This window comes from Capsella rubella, unplaced genomic scaffold (genome assembly GCF_000375325.1).
Source record: "Capsella rubella cultivar Monte Gargano unplaced genomic scaffold, Caprub1_0 scaffold_7, whole genome shotgun sequence".
Lineage (NCBI taxonomy): Eukaryota > Viridiplantae > Streptophyta > Magnoliopsida > Brassicales > Brassicaceae > Capsella > Capsella rubella.
The window spans coordinates 3,976,213-3,988,745 of NW_006238917.1; the positions used below are offsets into that span (position 1 = coordinate 3,976,213).

The 12,533-nt window shown below is 35.0% G+C and overlaps 2 protein-coding genes across 2 annotated transcripts; one reads left to right on the forward strand and one right to left on the reverse strand.

Moving 5' to 3' along the window:
- Window positions 1-1,813: 1,813 nt before the first annotated feature.
- Window positions 1,814-7,586, forward strand: LOC17880013 (ATPase 2, plasma membrane-type). Its single transcript, XM_006282480.2, has 15 exons — window positions 1,814-2,004; window positions 3,162-3,281; window positions 3,397-3,633; window positions 3,734-4,495; window positions 4,583-4,705; window positions 4,785-4,889; window positions 4,993-5,137; window positions 5,228-5,392; window positions 5,494-5,732; window positions 5,836-5,868; window positions 5,964-6,045; window positions 6,156-6,316; window positions 6,429-6,602; window positions 6,695-7,059; window positions 7,151-7,586. Exons 1-15 carry the CDS (start codon window positions 1,963-1,965, stop codon window positions 7,242-7,244), a joined length of 2,847 nt encoding a protein of 948 aa, XP_006282542.1. The 5' UTR covers window positions 1,814-1,962; the 3' UTR covers window positions 7,245-7,586.
- A 739-nt stretch (window positions 7,587-8,325) lies between these two features.
- On the reverse strand, window positions 8,326-8,934 carry LOC17878019 (transcription factor bHLH146). The gene has a single exon (XM_006284600.2). The coding sequence runs from the start codon at window positions 8,903-8,905 to the stop codon at window positions 8,426-8,428; it is 480 nt and encodes a 159-aa protein (XP_006284662.1). The 5' UTR covers window positions 8,906-8,934; the 3' UTR covers window positions 8,326-8,425.
- Between the last annotated feature and the right edge of the window lie 3,599 nt (window positions 8,935-12,533).

The window sequence follows — 12,533 nt, forward strand, 5'->3', positions numbered from 1 at the left end:
AAATGATAAGTTTTAAATATGTTGTAAGAGTCACTTAAGTCAACTAGATGATAATATATATATATATATTTGTAAATTAATTTAGGCAAGGTTCATTCAGATGCAAATAATAAATATTGAACTTGTTTACTAGATAACCAAAAATATTTCAACAAAATTTGTAAAGAAATGTTGTGGCAAACTGTAATTTAATTAGGCGATGTGCTTTTTTCGTATTTGATTCAATTAATTAGTTTGATATCATGTGAATTATGATATATAGTAACATTTTTCAATAATATGCACCCAGAAAAAAACATATTAGAAAATTAGACACAAATAAAAGAACCAATCTTACTTACGGTTCAAAGAAATAAAAAGTGATATACGGTTGTCTAATGCATATTCTCTTACACATGTTTACGAAGTTTGGTTATACAAGTCTAAAACATTTTTAGAACATTAATCTTTTGACAAAATAGAAAGAACGTAAAAAAGGAGTTGGAAATGACGATCGAACATGAATTATTGGAGGACCCATCTCAAATCAAAAGTCAATTTCTCAGTATATCTTTCACAGGGGGAACAAATTTAATAAAAACACCAATGGGTAATGTATATGGTATTCTATATTCAATTATTAGTAACATGTGACATCGTTCCCATTTGCTGACCTTGCCATGAGGCACCTTGGAAGGGCCAATTCGTTTTTTCCTCTCATTATGATCACCGTTCTATCTTTAGGGCCACAAAAACATTACTATCTTCTACTACTAGTATATATAAAAAGTAGTATTCCACAAATCTCAATGACTTTGTAAATCCCATCCAAGTTGATTCCGAGTCAATGCAGAATCCGACATATTGAGTACCATGTTTTAAGTTTTTCAGTTAGTCCCTATGTCCTAACTCCTAATTGATTGCCATCCATCCACATAATTCTGATACAAATGTAAAACAGTAAACAACATATATATATAGTTTCTACTTCTTCTTCTTATTAGATCACCTGCTTCATCAAAAGTGTATAGTTTCTTCTCTGGTAAAAATATTTCTGTTGACAAGTGAATGTTTAGTCTTCCTTATGGTTGAGAAAAGAAAGCTAAACCCATTATTCATGGTTACATGAAAACCAAATTTACATCATCATATAAACGGACCTAAACCATTTAGAAAACCATAGTGTTATTACTAAAATATAGTACTAACTTAAGTTGAAATGTTCAGAATAACATATCTTTTAATAAAACAAATAAATAACCCAATATAGGTGGCTTATAAAAAATAAATGTGGAGAGAATAAGGACAGGCTAAGCAGCAAGTAGTATGTTGCTTTGTCAAAATTTTCATTTTTTTATAGAAAATCTTATTAACTAATTAGCAGTGTACACACCTCCACCAAATATTTCTTTCCTCATATAAATTGTTTTTCATAAGGAATAAAATAACAAAATCACCAAATTCTTATCCTGTAATTAACCAAAAAGATCATCCCTAATTAATTTCACTTTATCACTTACTCCTTAGAGTCCCCTTATTCAAACTGATATACATAATCAATTATAGAAAACTATAAACGGTGGAAATTTTTTGATGTATATAAATTTTTTAAAAATATTAATAATGAGTCCATAATTTGAGTAAAATTAGGACCCACAATATTTGATTAATGGTGAATAATGAAGAAGGTTAATAATAATTAATCAACGGTCAAAGGGTTAAGAGAAACTTAAAGAGGCAGCAAAATAAATGAAAATTAAAAAAAGGTGAACAAAACGGCGGAGAAGCTCGTCGTTTTAAAGTGGCTATAAATAAAGAGGACTCGTATCGACTCTGCAACAGAAGCACCTAATCTCTCCTCCTCTCTCATTTCTCTCTTCTCTCCTTCGCCGGAACACTTATGATCGAGTGAAACGGCGGAGAAAGCTGTCGTTTTTTGTTGAGTGCTAAATTCGCCGTCAGTGAAAAGGAGTTGTCTCAGAGATGTCGAGTCTCGAGGATATTAAGAACGAGACTGTTGATCTGGTATACCATTTCTTCTCTGTTTAAATCATTTTTTCATCATGCTCATAAACTGTTCGATGATTTGCTTGAATGAGAAAGAATAGATCTGTAACCCTTGGTGGGTTTTGAGTCTTTTTTTTTTTTGCTTAGTTGTTTTACTCTCATTTTGGCTTTTACTCTGCGTTTGGTTTCAATATTATCATTACGTTCTTGATTTTTTTTTTCCGGAAAAGGCTCGATTTTTTTTATATTAGGTACATTTGACTCAATTTAAATTGAAAAATCTGGGATATTTTATACCTAATTAGGCTTTTGTATATAAACAAAGTTGATTTTTGTGTAACGTTTGGAGTACATGTAGAGTTTGTTCATAAGAAAAAGTAGATCTAAGCATGTGACTGTATAGAAACACAGATAAGAAAACAGAGTCACCTTTTTTTTTTGTTCAGTGGTGGAGCTAGGTACGTCTCAATAAAGTCTAATCCTACTTGTACAAATTGTTGTCTTTTTTTTTTTTTTTTAAATCCTTTATAATATTACCTTTTTATTTTAGGACAAGAAAATTGTAAGAAATAATTCGGTGTTATTTAGAAAATAATGACTATGATTTTTAATCAATCAACATCTTTGTAAACAAGAAGTTGAGTTTTTTTTGGTTGTTGTTGGTTATGTACCTTTCCGTGGTACGTTCAACTTCTCTGTCTTTAGAAACCAACAACGAACAAAAAAGAACACATCTTTTGTGCAGACGTAACTTTAGTGAATTTTCTTGGGACAATAAAACTTTAAATCTTTTCTTTTTAAAACGCCACTTTTACATATCTTGGACTCTGTTTATGCGACCAAGCCTCGATTTCTACGCCGGAAAGTGAGGGAATCTCGCGGCGCGTGTGGTAAACGTCGTAATCACTTTGGTCGGTGGTGCCGGTCCCCACCTCACCACCGGCAGTTTCCCCCCGCCTAATCTTACACTTTCACCGAACTAGTCAAAGTCAATGACTTATTCAACTATGGGATCTTTTAACAACAATTATTATGAACTGAGTAGATCTATCAAGTTCTTTGTTTTACTTAGTAAAAGGTTTCTCTTTTGGATGCTTTAGAAACTGTTCTGTGTATGTGAATGTTTGAGTCACTTGGATTTGGTTATCTGATCGAATTTTTTTTTTTCTTATCAGGAAAAAATTCCGATTGAGGAAGTTTTCCAGCAGCTAAAATGTTCCAGGGAAGGATTGACAACGCAGGAAGGGGACGACAGGCTTCAGATCTTTGGTCCCAACAAGCTCGAAGAGAAAAAGGTTTGAGCTTTTGCTATTTGCTATTTGCATTTGTTGCCTCCAGATAGAACAACATATCTGGTCTTCTTTTTGTGTGTTACTGAATGTCTGGTGATTTGTACAATGAAAATTGCAGGAAAGCAAAATTCTGAAGTTTTTGGGGTTTATGTGGAATCCCCTTTCATGGGTTATGGAAATGGCTGCAATCATGGCTATTGCTTTGGCCAACGGTGATGGTAGGCCTCCGGATTGGCAGGATTTTGTCGGTATTATCTGTCTGTTGGTTATCAACTCTACCATCAGTTTTATTGAAGAAAACAATGCTGGTAACGCTGCTGCTGCGCTTATGGCTGGTCTTGCTCCTAAAACCAAGGTAAATATGATAAAAGAATGCTAAAAAGTTGCTGTACAGAACTTTTGAAATTCTCGAGAGCTAATGTTTTGATTCTTTATGTGATGTATCTCTGTTTCAGGTTCTTAGGGATGGAAAATGGAGTGAACAAGAAGCTGCTATTCTTGTCCCAGGAGATATTGTTAGCATCAAACTGGGAGATATTATCCCTGCTGATGCCCGTCTACTTGAAGGTGATCCTTTAAAGGTTGACCAATCTGCTCTAACTGGAGAGTCCCTTCCTGTTACCAAGCACCCGGGTCAAGAAGTTTTCTCTGGTTCAACCTGCAAACAAGGAGAAATCGAGGCTGTTGTTATTGCCACAGGGGTTCACACCTTCTTTGGTAAAGCTGCTCATCTTGTGGACAGCACAAACCAAGTTGGACATTTCCAGAAGGTTCTTACAGCCATTGGAAACTTCTGTATCTGTTCCATTGCTATTGGTATGGTGATTGAGATCATCGTCATGTACCCAATTCAACGCCGAAAGTACAGAGATGGAATTGATAACCTTTTGGTCCTCTTGATCGGTGGTATCCCCATTGCTATGCCCACGGTCTTGTCCGTGACTATGGCTATTGGGTCTCACAGGTTGTCCCAGCAAGGTGCCATCACCAAGCGTATGACTGCCATTGAAGAGATGGCAGGAATGGATGTCCTGTGCAGTGACAAAACCGGGACACTAACTCTCAATAAACTGAGTGTGGACAAAAATTTGGTTGAGGTTTTCTGCAAGGGTGTGGAGAAAGACCAAGTCCTATTGTTTGCAGCTATGGCTTCCAGGGTTGAGAACCAGGATGCCATTGATGCAGCCATGGTTGGGATGCTTGCTGATCCAAAGGAGGTATAACCCTTTCCGGTTTGAATTACATTTGTAGTTTTACTCAGCGTCCAAGAATCAAGTTCTTATGTTTGATTGCGATTTTTGCAGGCTCGAGCTGGAATCAGGGAGGTTCACTTCCTTCCATTTAACCCTGTGGATAAGAGAACTGCTTTGACTTACATTGACGGCAGTGGTAACTGGCACAGAGTCAGTAAAGGTGCTCCTGAGCAGGTAATGGATCTTCAACCCTACCAACAAGTGTCTTTTGTTTTAATCCTTCCTCTTTATACTAATTTGATCTCCCAAACAGATCCTTGAACTCGCCAAAGCCAGCAATGACCTTAGCAAGAAGGTGCTCTCCATTATTGACAAGTATGCCGAGCGTGGTCTTAGGTCGTTGGCTGTTGCTCGCCAGGTAATTTCTTGACATTGATACTCATATTTTCAAGCTTCTTCTGTTTGTCTTTTCTGCGTGGAAACAAATGTTCAATTGTCTTTGTTCTTATTTCTCTTTTTAGGTGGTGCCGGAGAAAACAAAGGAAAGCCCAGGTGCACCATGGGAATTTGTTGGCTTGTTGCCACTTTTTGATCCCCCTAGACATGACAGTGCTGAAACCATTCGAAGAGCTTTGAATCTTGGTGTTAACGTCAAGATGATCACTGGTAAATTTTCTCACCCATTGACCATGTTATGCTAACTAGACACCTTTACCATTTTCCCCTAACATTCTCTTGGACGACGTATGTGGCCAGGTGACCAACTTGCTATTGGTAAGGAAACTGGTCGCAGACTTGGAATGGGAACAAACATGTATCCATCTTCGGCTCTTCTTGGTACACACAAGGATGCCAATCTTGCATCCATTCCTGTTGAGGAGTTGATCGAGAAGGCTGACGGATTTGCCGGAGTCTTCCCAGGTTATAATCTGCTTCTTTACTGTTTTGTATTTTGAACCTCACTATATGTTCATCGGAATGGTGGTTATGTTATATCTAAGCCTCTTTCTTTATTATTGCAGAGCACAAATACGAAATTGTGAAAAAGTTGCAGGAGAGGAAGCACATCGTTGGAATGACTGGTGATGGTGTCAATGATGCCCCAGCTCTTAAGAAAGCTGATATTGGTATTGCTGTGGCGGATGCTACAGATGCTGCTCGGGGTGCTTCAGATATTGTTCTCACTGAGCCTGGACTCAGTGTTATTATCAGCGCTGTTCTCACCAGCAGGGCTATCTTCCAGAGAATGAAGAACTATACTGTGCGTCTTCTCTTATTTTTCTTTCTTAAATTTAATTCAACCATCTGCTTGCTGAGAATTAAAACTAATGACTCTGTTCTTATTTTTTCCTCTCTTATTACAGATTTATGCAGTTTCAATCACAATCCGTATTGTGGTACGCAAATAACTTCTTTTAGAGTTCTTGTCATTTGTCGGTTTTGTCTTAAAATTAATATTTTGCTGATCATATTTTTGGTTGACTTTCTGCAGTTTGGATTCATGCTTATTGCTTTGATATGGGAATTTGACTTCTCAGCCTTCATGGTTCTGATCATTGCCATTCTTAATGATGGTGAGCGTTGTGCAATCACTGTCTTTTTGTACAAACCGCAAATTCATAACTTTTTTTTGTAGCAGTTTACTTATCTTACGGTATCATGTGTTTCTATCTTAATCTTATAGGTACCATCATGACCATCTCAAAGGACAGAGTTAAGCCATCTCCCACTCCTGATAGCTGGAAACTTAGAGAAATTTTTGCTACTGGAGTCGTTCTAGGAGGATACCAGGCCATCATGACTGTTATTTTCTTCTGGGCTGCACACAAGACTGACTTTTTCTCGGTACATACCAAATTAATTATCTTTCCTTAGTATTTTTTAGGTATTGGTGATTATATTTCCTCTTGGTTATTGTTCAGCACTGTGAAGTAAAATTTCTCTTTGAATTTTACAGGATACATTCGGTGTGAGGTCTATTAGGGATAATAACCACGAGCTAATGGGTGCTGTCTACCTACAAGTTAGTATCATTAGTCAAGCTCTGATCTTCGTCACGAGATCAAGGAGCTGGTCATTTGTTGAACGTCCTGGGGCATTACTCATGATTGCTTTCCTCATTGCACAACTGGTAAGATCATCATTAATCACTTTTTCAAGGGATTTCTTATTGGATTAAAAAGGTTCCCAAAACGTTAAATACATTTGTTTTTCCAAATGCAGATTGCGACTTTGATTGCGGTTTATGCCAACTGGGAATTTGCAAAGATTAGGGGTATTGGATGGGGATGGGCTGGTGTGATCTGGCTATACAGTATTGTCACTTACTTCCCATTGGACGTTTTCAAGTTTGCCATCCGATACATCCTGAGCGGAAAGGCGTGGCTCAACTTGTTTGAGAACAAGACGGCTTTCACAATGAAGAAAGATTACGGAAAAGAAGAGAGAGAGGCTCAATGGGCACTTGCTCAAAGGACACTTCACGGTTTGCAGCCAAAAGAAGCTGTTAACATCTTCCCTGAGAAAGGAAGTTACAGAGAATTGTCTGAGATCGCAGAGCAGGCCAAGAGAAGAGCTGAGATCGCTAGGTAATAAAGCTAATCACACCCGATTCTTTTGATCTAAGTATATGATTTTGTTGGAATTAAACACTAATTGGATGGTTTATATGTTAAACAGGCTTAGGGAGCTGCACACACTCAAGGGACATGTGGAATCAGTAGTGAAGCTAAAGGGTTTGGACATTGAAACTCCAAGTCACTACACTGTGTAGTCGCACAAATAAACCAAACTTATGATTGATCTTCTTCTCCCTGTTTTGTCTTCTTCTTCTTTTTTTTTTTCTTCTTCACCTCCTCTTATGATTATTATTTACATAGGGAGAGATCTTTGTTTATTGCCATAACTCTTCCCAAATCTCATTGTTAGGTGTTCTTGTTTCTTCTCCACATGATTCTCAAATCTGTACTTTTGCAAAATTTGCTCTTTTAAAGTAACAAGGCATGCCTTTGTGTTTGGCACTTGGCATATGTAAACACTCTCTTCTTTGCTCTTATTCCATGGGCCTATGTAATCTTAATCTTCTTCTTTTTAACTCAATCCAATGTTTTATATATCGGCTTAATTACTTTTGTAAGTGCCAGAAATTAATATTTGGACTTTATAAACTACCTACAACAAACGATTTGCAAATTTAATTGGAAAGTTATTTTGATGAAAAGAAGTAGAAATGATCCAAAATCAATTAAACTACACTGTCCTTTGAAAATCCCATTTAAAAAAAAAAAACATGACATGGGACAAGTTGTGTGTAGCAACAGTACGGCCAGAATCGTAAGAGAGAAATAGAGATTTGGATGAGTGCGAGTGACTGCGAGACACGTGCAAAGATATGGATGATGACTTCAAATCAATGCTATATGACTCGCATAGTTACACTATGTCATCTGACTTTCCTACTTTTCTAGATATATCTGGTTATTACAATTAACTGGAAATTTGTAAATTTACATGTTTTTTATATATATATCTTAGGTTGAAAATTCATATGTTTTGACTCAAGGAGAAAAAACAATGCGGGGATACACACAAATTTTGTCAGCTTAAATGATTACAACATTAAAGATTTTGGAGATTTGCAGCAGCATTATTGACAATAAAATGAGGAAAAAAAAAAGACAAGGATTTGATTTGGCATTATAAGCAACAATATAACGTTTAATCAGATTTTAGATGGATTTTAATAAGATGTATTAACCTGGTCCTGTGTGGTATTATATATAGGTGTTTCCATAACCATGATTGATTAAGAAAACTAGAAAAAGAAAACCACTATGATACATCCTCTTGTTCTTGAAGAAGAACGATAGAAAAACACACACAGAGACGATTTTAATTTAGTTTTAAGGACAAAACATGAAAACAAACTATAGGTTACACACTGAAAACTAAGAGTCAAGTAGTGTCTTGAACAATGGACTTGAGAGCAATCGTCTGCAACTCAAGACATTTAATGTAAGTACCAATCTCACTCAACATTTCTTCTACATTCATCTCTTCTCCACCTGGCAAAAGCTTCTGTAACTCCCTCAGTTTCTCTTCTATCTCTCCTTCTTCGTCTCCGCTTTCTTTATCGGATCTTTCTAGAATCCGAACTCGATTGGAAGAAGAACTACTAGTAGTGTTGGTTGGATTCGTCGAGGATGATAGCTTCTCTAGCAAGAAACGGCTCCATGCAAATTCTTGAGCAGACAAAGCCAAAGCCATGTCTACTTCATGCTTCACGGTTTGTTTGGAAGAGCTCTTGTTCATGTTGAGCTTCTTGAGTGCAGGAACCAAGTGGTTTGTGTACTTTCTCGTGAAAACTGCACTAGGGTCCTTGTTTGGTTCAAGAGAAAATACTCGCTTTTTCTTGTTTATGATTTGCCTCTCCATAAGAGAAATTATTTTTGCTGCAAAGGAAAGTCTACAAGGGAGAAACTTGCATATATAGCAAACTTTGAATGTGAGCGAGATAGAGAAAGAGAAGAGTGGGTCCTTTGTTTGTTCGTATATATATGTATCAAAGGCTGATGATGTATAAAAGTAATATTGTTGTAGCTAGAAACTTATTTTGAAGTTTATTTTCTTTGTAGACATAAATGAGGTAATATGTTTGGGAGAAAATTTTCTGTTAAGTAGAAGACACAATATGATTTGATAGTGGTAATAGTCTTTTCTGATTTATTTTTTGAATAAAAAATATAAGATATCATCAACCAATATTCATGTTTTTGTATAATTAATATATATACCATTTGATAAACTAACAGGAAGCTAACTATAAAAAAGAGAGTGTTATTTATGTATATATATAGATTATAGAGAGGGAGAAAAAAGGAGGAAAGAAATGGGGAAGATAATAATGGGTGAGGGAAGAAAAAACACATGGAGTCACATGCAAGAGCTCTAATTTGGCTGCATCACAACTACCCCTAAAGAGGTGCTTTGAGAGACCCTCTTACCATGTGGCTCCATTCCAAGAACAAGACATCAATACAAAACCCCACCTTCTCTTAATGCCTTCACATGTTCCTCTCCTCCCCCCCCTTATAACCTCTCTCCCTCTCCCTCTCTTCCCTCACACCACTCTTTGTCTATATATACAATTTATACATGCATGTGTATGTGTCCTTGGATCATTCTCCTAATTAATTTGATGAATCTATGTCATTTCTACCAATGCTACCATGATATAGATCTCCCTCGTATATACCATTTGAACATTTTCTTAAAAGCTCCATGTGATGAATTTGGTTTCACTATCCACTACTTTTGCTATCTTTGGATACAAATGGTAACTTTCCAATATAATTGTGGTCAACAATAGACAATAGTGGTAGTTTTTCTGTAATACTTCAAAACGTTTCCAAATTCGAATTTTACTTTCCAAATTAATACGACGTAGACCCAAATATCATACATATATATATATATATATAAATTAAGATATTATACACGTGTTGTCATTAATTTGGTTATACATAGCCTTTGATTTGTCGAGGATGTTTTGGTCTAGTGATATTTTAGATTCTAATCATCATTTATATATTAATAAATATAGTTTATAAGGTTTACCAAAAAAAAAAAACAAAAATAAATACAGTTTATATATGTTGACACAAAAGGTAACTTATGATATGATATGAAAGTCTGCGCTCTTTTTTTTTTTTTTTCTTAAAGTATATTCCGAATTATTATTTTGGTATTTTTAAATGTCCAAAAAAGATCTATAACTACTAAACATGGGCGGTTGAGACTTAACAAGTTGTCTCCTAATCTATAGTGCTTAATACATGCATTATACACGTTACTAGCTTTGGACGCTAACAGCAAAGAAACTAAATGGTGTATTCTTAGTTTTGTTGTGTTCTTCATCCTACCACACACCCCAAAAAAAAGTCAAGGGTTAGTAGATTATCAATTAATGCAGCAACGAAATTGCTTCTCTCTCGTAAATTATTTCTTTATATTTTGTAACAATGTGATGTGTTCTCTTATACTTCAATGCAATTCCATAATCTTTCGTATTCAACGTGGAAAACATGTGTTACTGCTAACCATCTCTAGATGCAGTAAATATTTTCACTCAAACACATATAGATATAAGCAGAGTAAGATTGGGACTATACATAGTGATGTCAAAATCTAAGAGGCAGAGAAAGAAAACAAGATGCAAAACTAATAGATGTGCATAACAACTTACCGAGAGATGCTGCAACACCTATTGAACAATAATGCATGTAATCATACAACTTTGTTTGGAATTTTGCTTAATACGTTTTTGACTATTTTAACAATCCACGTTGAAAAAATGACTGAAATAAATGTAACTCTTGCCACAATCACACAATCAAGCTAGCTAGGTAAAAACAGATACGTAAGTATTCAATAGTATCTTTTATGTAAAAAAAAAAAAACATACAAGAAACAATGAATAATACAACCAATATTGAATGCCAATAATACAAAAAAATAGAGAACTATTTTGTCTGTATGAACCACACAAATAAAAAAGAAGAAATCGTACAATGCTGTCAGAAAAAAAGTTGTACAAAGTCAGTGGAGATATCTATCTATCGAATATCGTAGATGGCATGTTTGTGCTGTTCTTCAATTTTGTTTCCTCTTCAGTTTTTTTATTTATTTATTGAAACTGAATAAAAATGTGTGGCATGTAACGCAATAATAATAATAAATAAGAAAGCGGACCCAGATAGAGGAGGAAAGGAAAAAGATATGGCTTGGACTTGGGGATTTGGGGACTTTGGGGAGGGACACATCTCATGTGGGTTTGAATTCGAGTGTCTTTTGTTCCTATTCTTATTTTGGAGCCATTTATTTTCACAATTTGTCCCCACGTGCAACTTTCACTTTAAAGCTTTCCTCTTAACTCCTACAACAAAATCCTCCTCGACTATAATGTTGAAAATCTACTCGAGGTTTATGTTGTATCATTGTATGCTAAACATATAAATGGTTGCTTAAATATTATTTGTATAATCAGAACAAAAGTAAACTAGTGACTTCCTGCTAATTTTGATCAGTGATATATAAATTATACATAGTCTTTTGTATCTAATCTTTTGTCAACGATTCTTACAGTGATTATAATAAGAGATGATAAAAGAAAAAGAAAAAAAACTATACTACTAAAAGAAGACAAAGTCACCATTCTCTTTTCAAGACAAAGAAACAAACATATAAAATATCAAGCCACATATCATTTGTCAACTAACCATTTTGTACCTCTATCGGCTAATGGTTCCACAATGCAACTTTGCAAGTAGTCTATTTCAAATTTGACCATGTAATATTAGTTGCTCGACCATCTGTATTATTTGTTTCTTCGATAGAGACTATAATTTCTAACGGCTAGGTCTTTGAGTTTTATCTTTTCTGGCTTTATTAACAAAAAAACATACCGTTTACATATATACGTAACTAAAACAAAACACATAGAGCATTTGACATTATGTTTCGAAATATTTTAAAATATGAAAGTAATGTCGAAACTATTTGGCAGGAATCGTTATATAAATTATTAAACTATGTATGTTTGCAGTACGTATAATAATGTAATAAACAAATTGAAGAAGATGACAGGGAAAACGCAGTAATGATTTCCTTATGTAATTGGTAGAAATGGCAACTACGAGTCTCATTCTCCTTCACATCTTTTGTGTTTTCAATTTTTTTTTTCATTTTTCTATTTTGGTTTTCAAATCACTCTTTTTAATTTTAACATATAGTAAAGGAACATAATATTTTATTGTTTTGCCAAAAAAGGAACTCAAAAGTGTACGAGAAAAAAAAACAAATTTGGGATTTTGGGTTCTATGCGTTAATGCAAAAAAAATTTATTTTCTCTTTTGTTAGGTCGGTCCATTGGTCCACCGTCCACATGCAAGTAGCCAAGTAGGCTTGACAAAATGTTCATGCCTTCATGGTCATTAGTTCCCTACTTCATCCTTGTGATAAATGACTCTATATCAAACAGTGAAATAGCACATCATTTGAAAAA

Excerpts from the sequence above, each read along its gene's own strand:
- LOC17880013 (XM_006282480.2), top strand. The coding sequence starts at position 1,963 with ATGTCGAGTCTCGAGGATATTAAGAACGAGACTGTTGATCTG. Across the intron at positions 3,634-3,733 it reads GTCTTGCTCCTAAAACCAAG|GTTCTTAGGGATGGAAAATG; the intron begins GTAAATATGATA and ends TCTCTGTTTCAG. Across the intron at positions 6,603-6,694 it reads CTTTCCTCATTGCACAACTG|ATTGCGACTTTGATTGCGGT; the intron begins GTAAGATCATCA and ends TTCCAAATGCAG.
- LOC17878019 (XM_006284600.2), bottom strand. The coding sequence starts at position 8,905 with ATGGAGAGGCAAATCATAAACAAGAAAAAGCGAGTATTTTCTCTTGAA.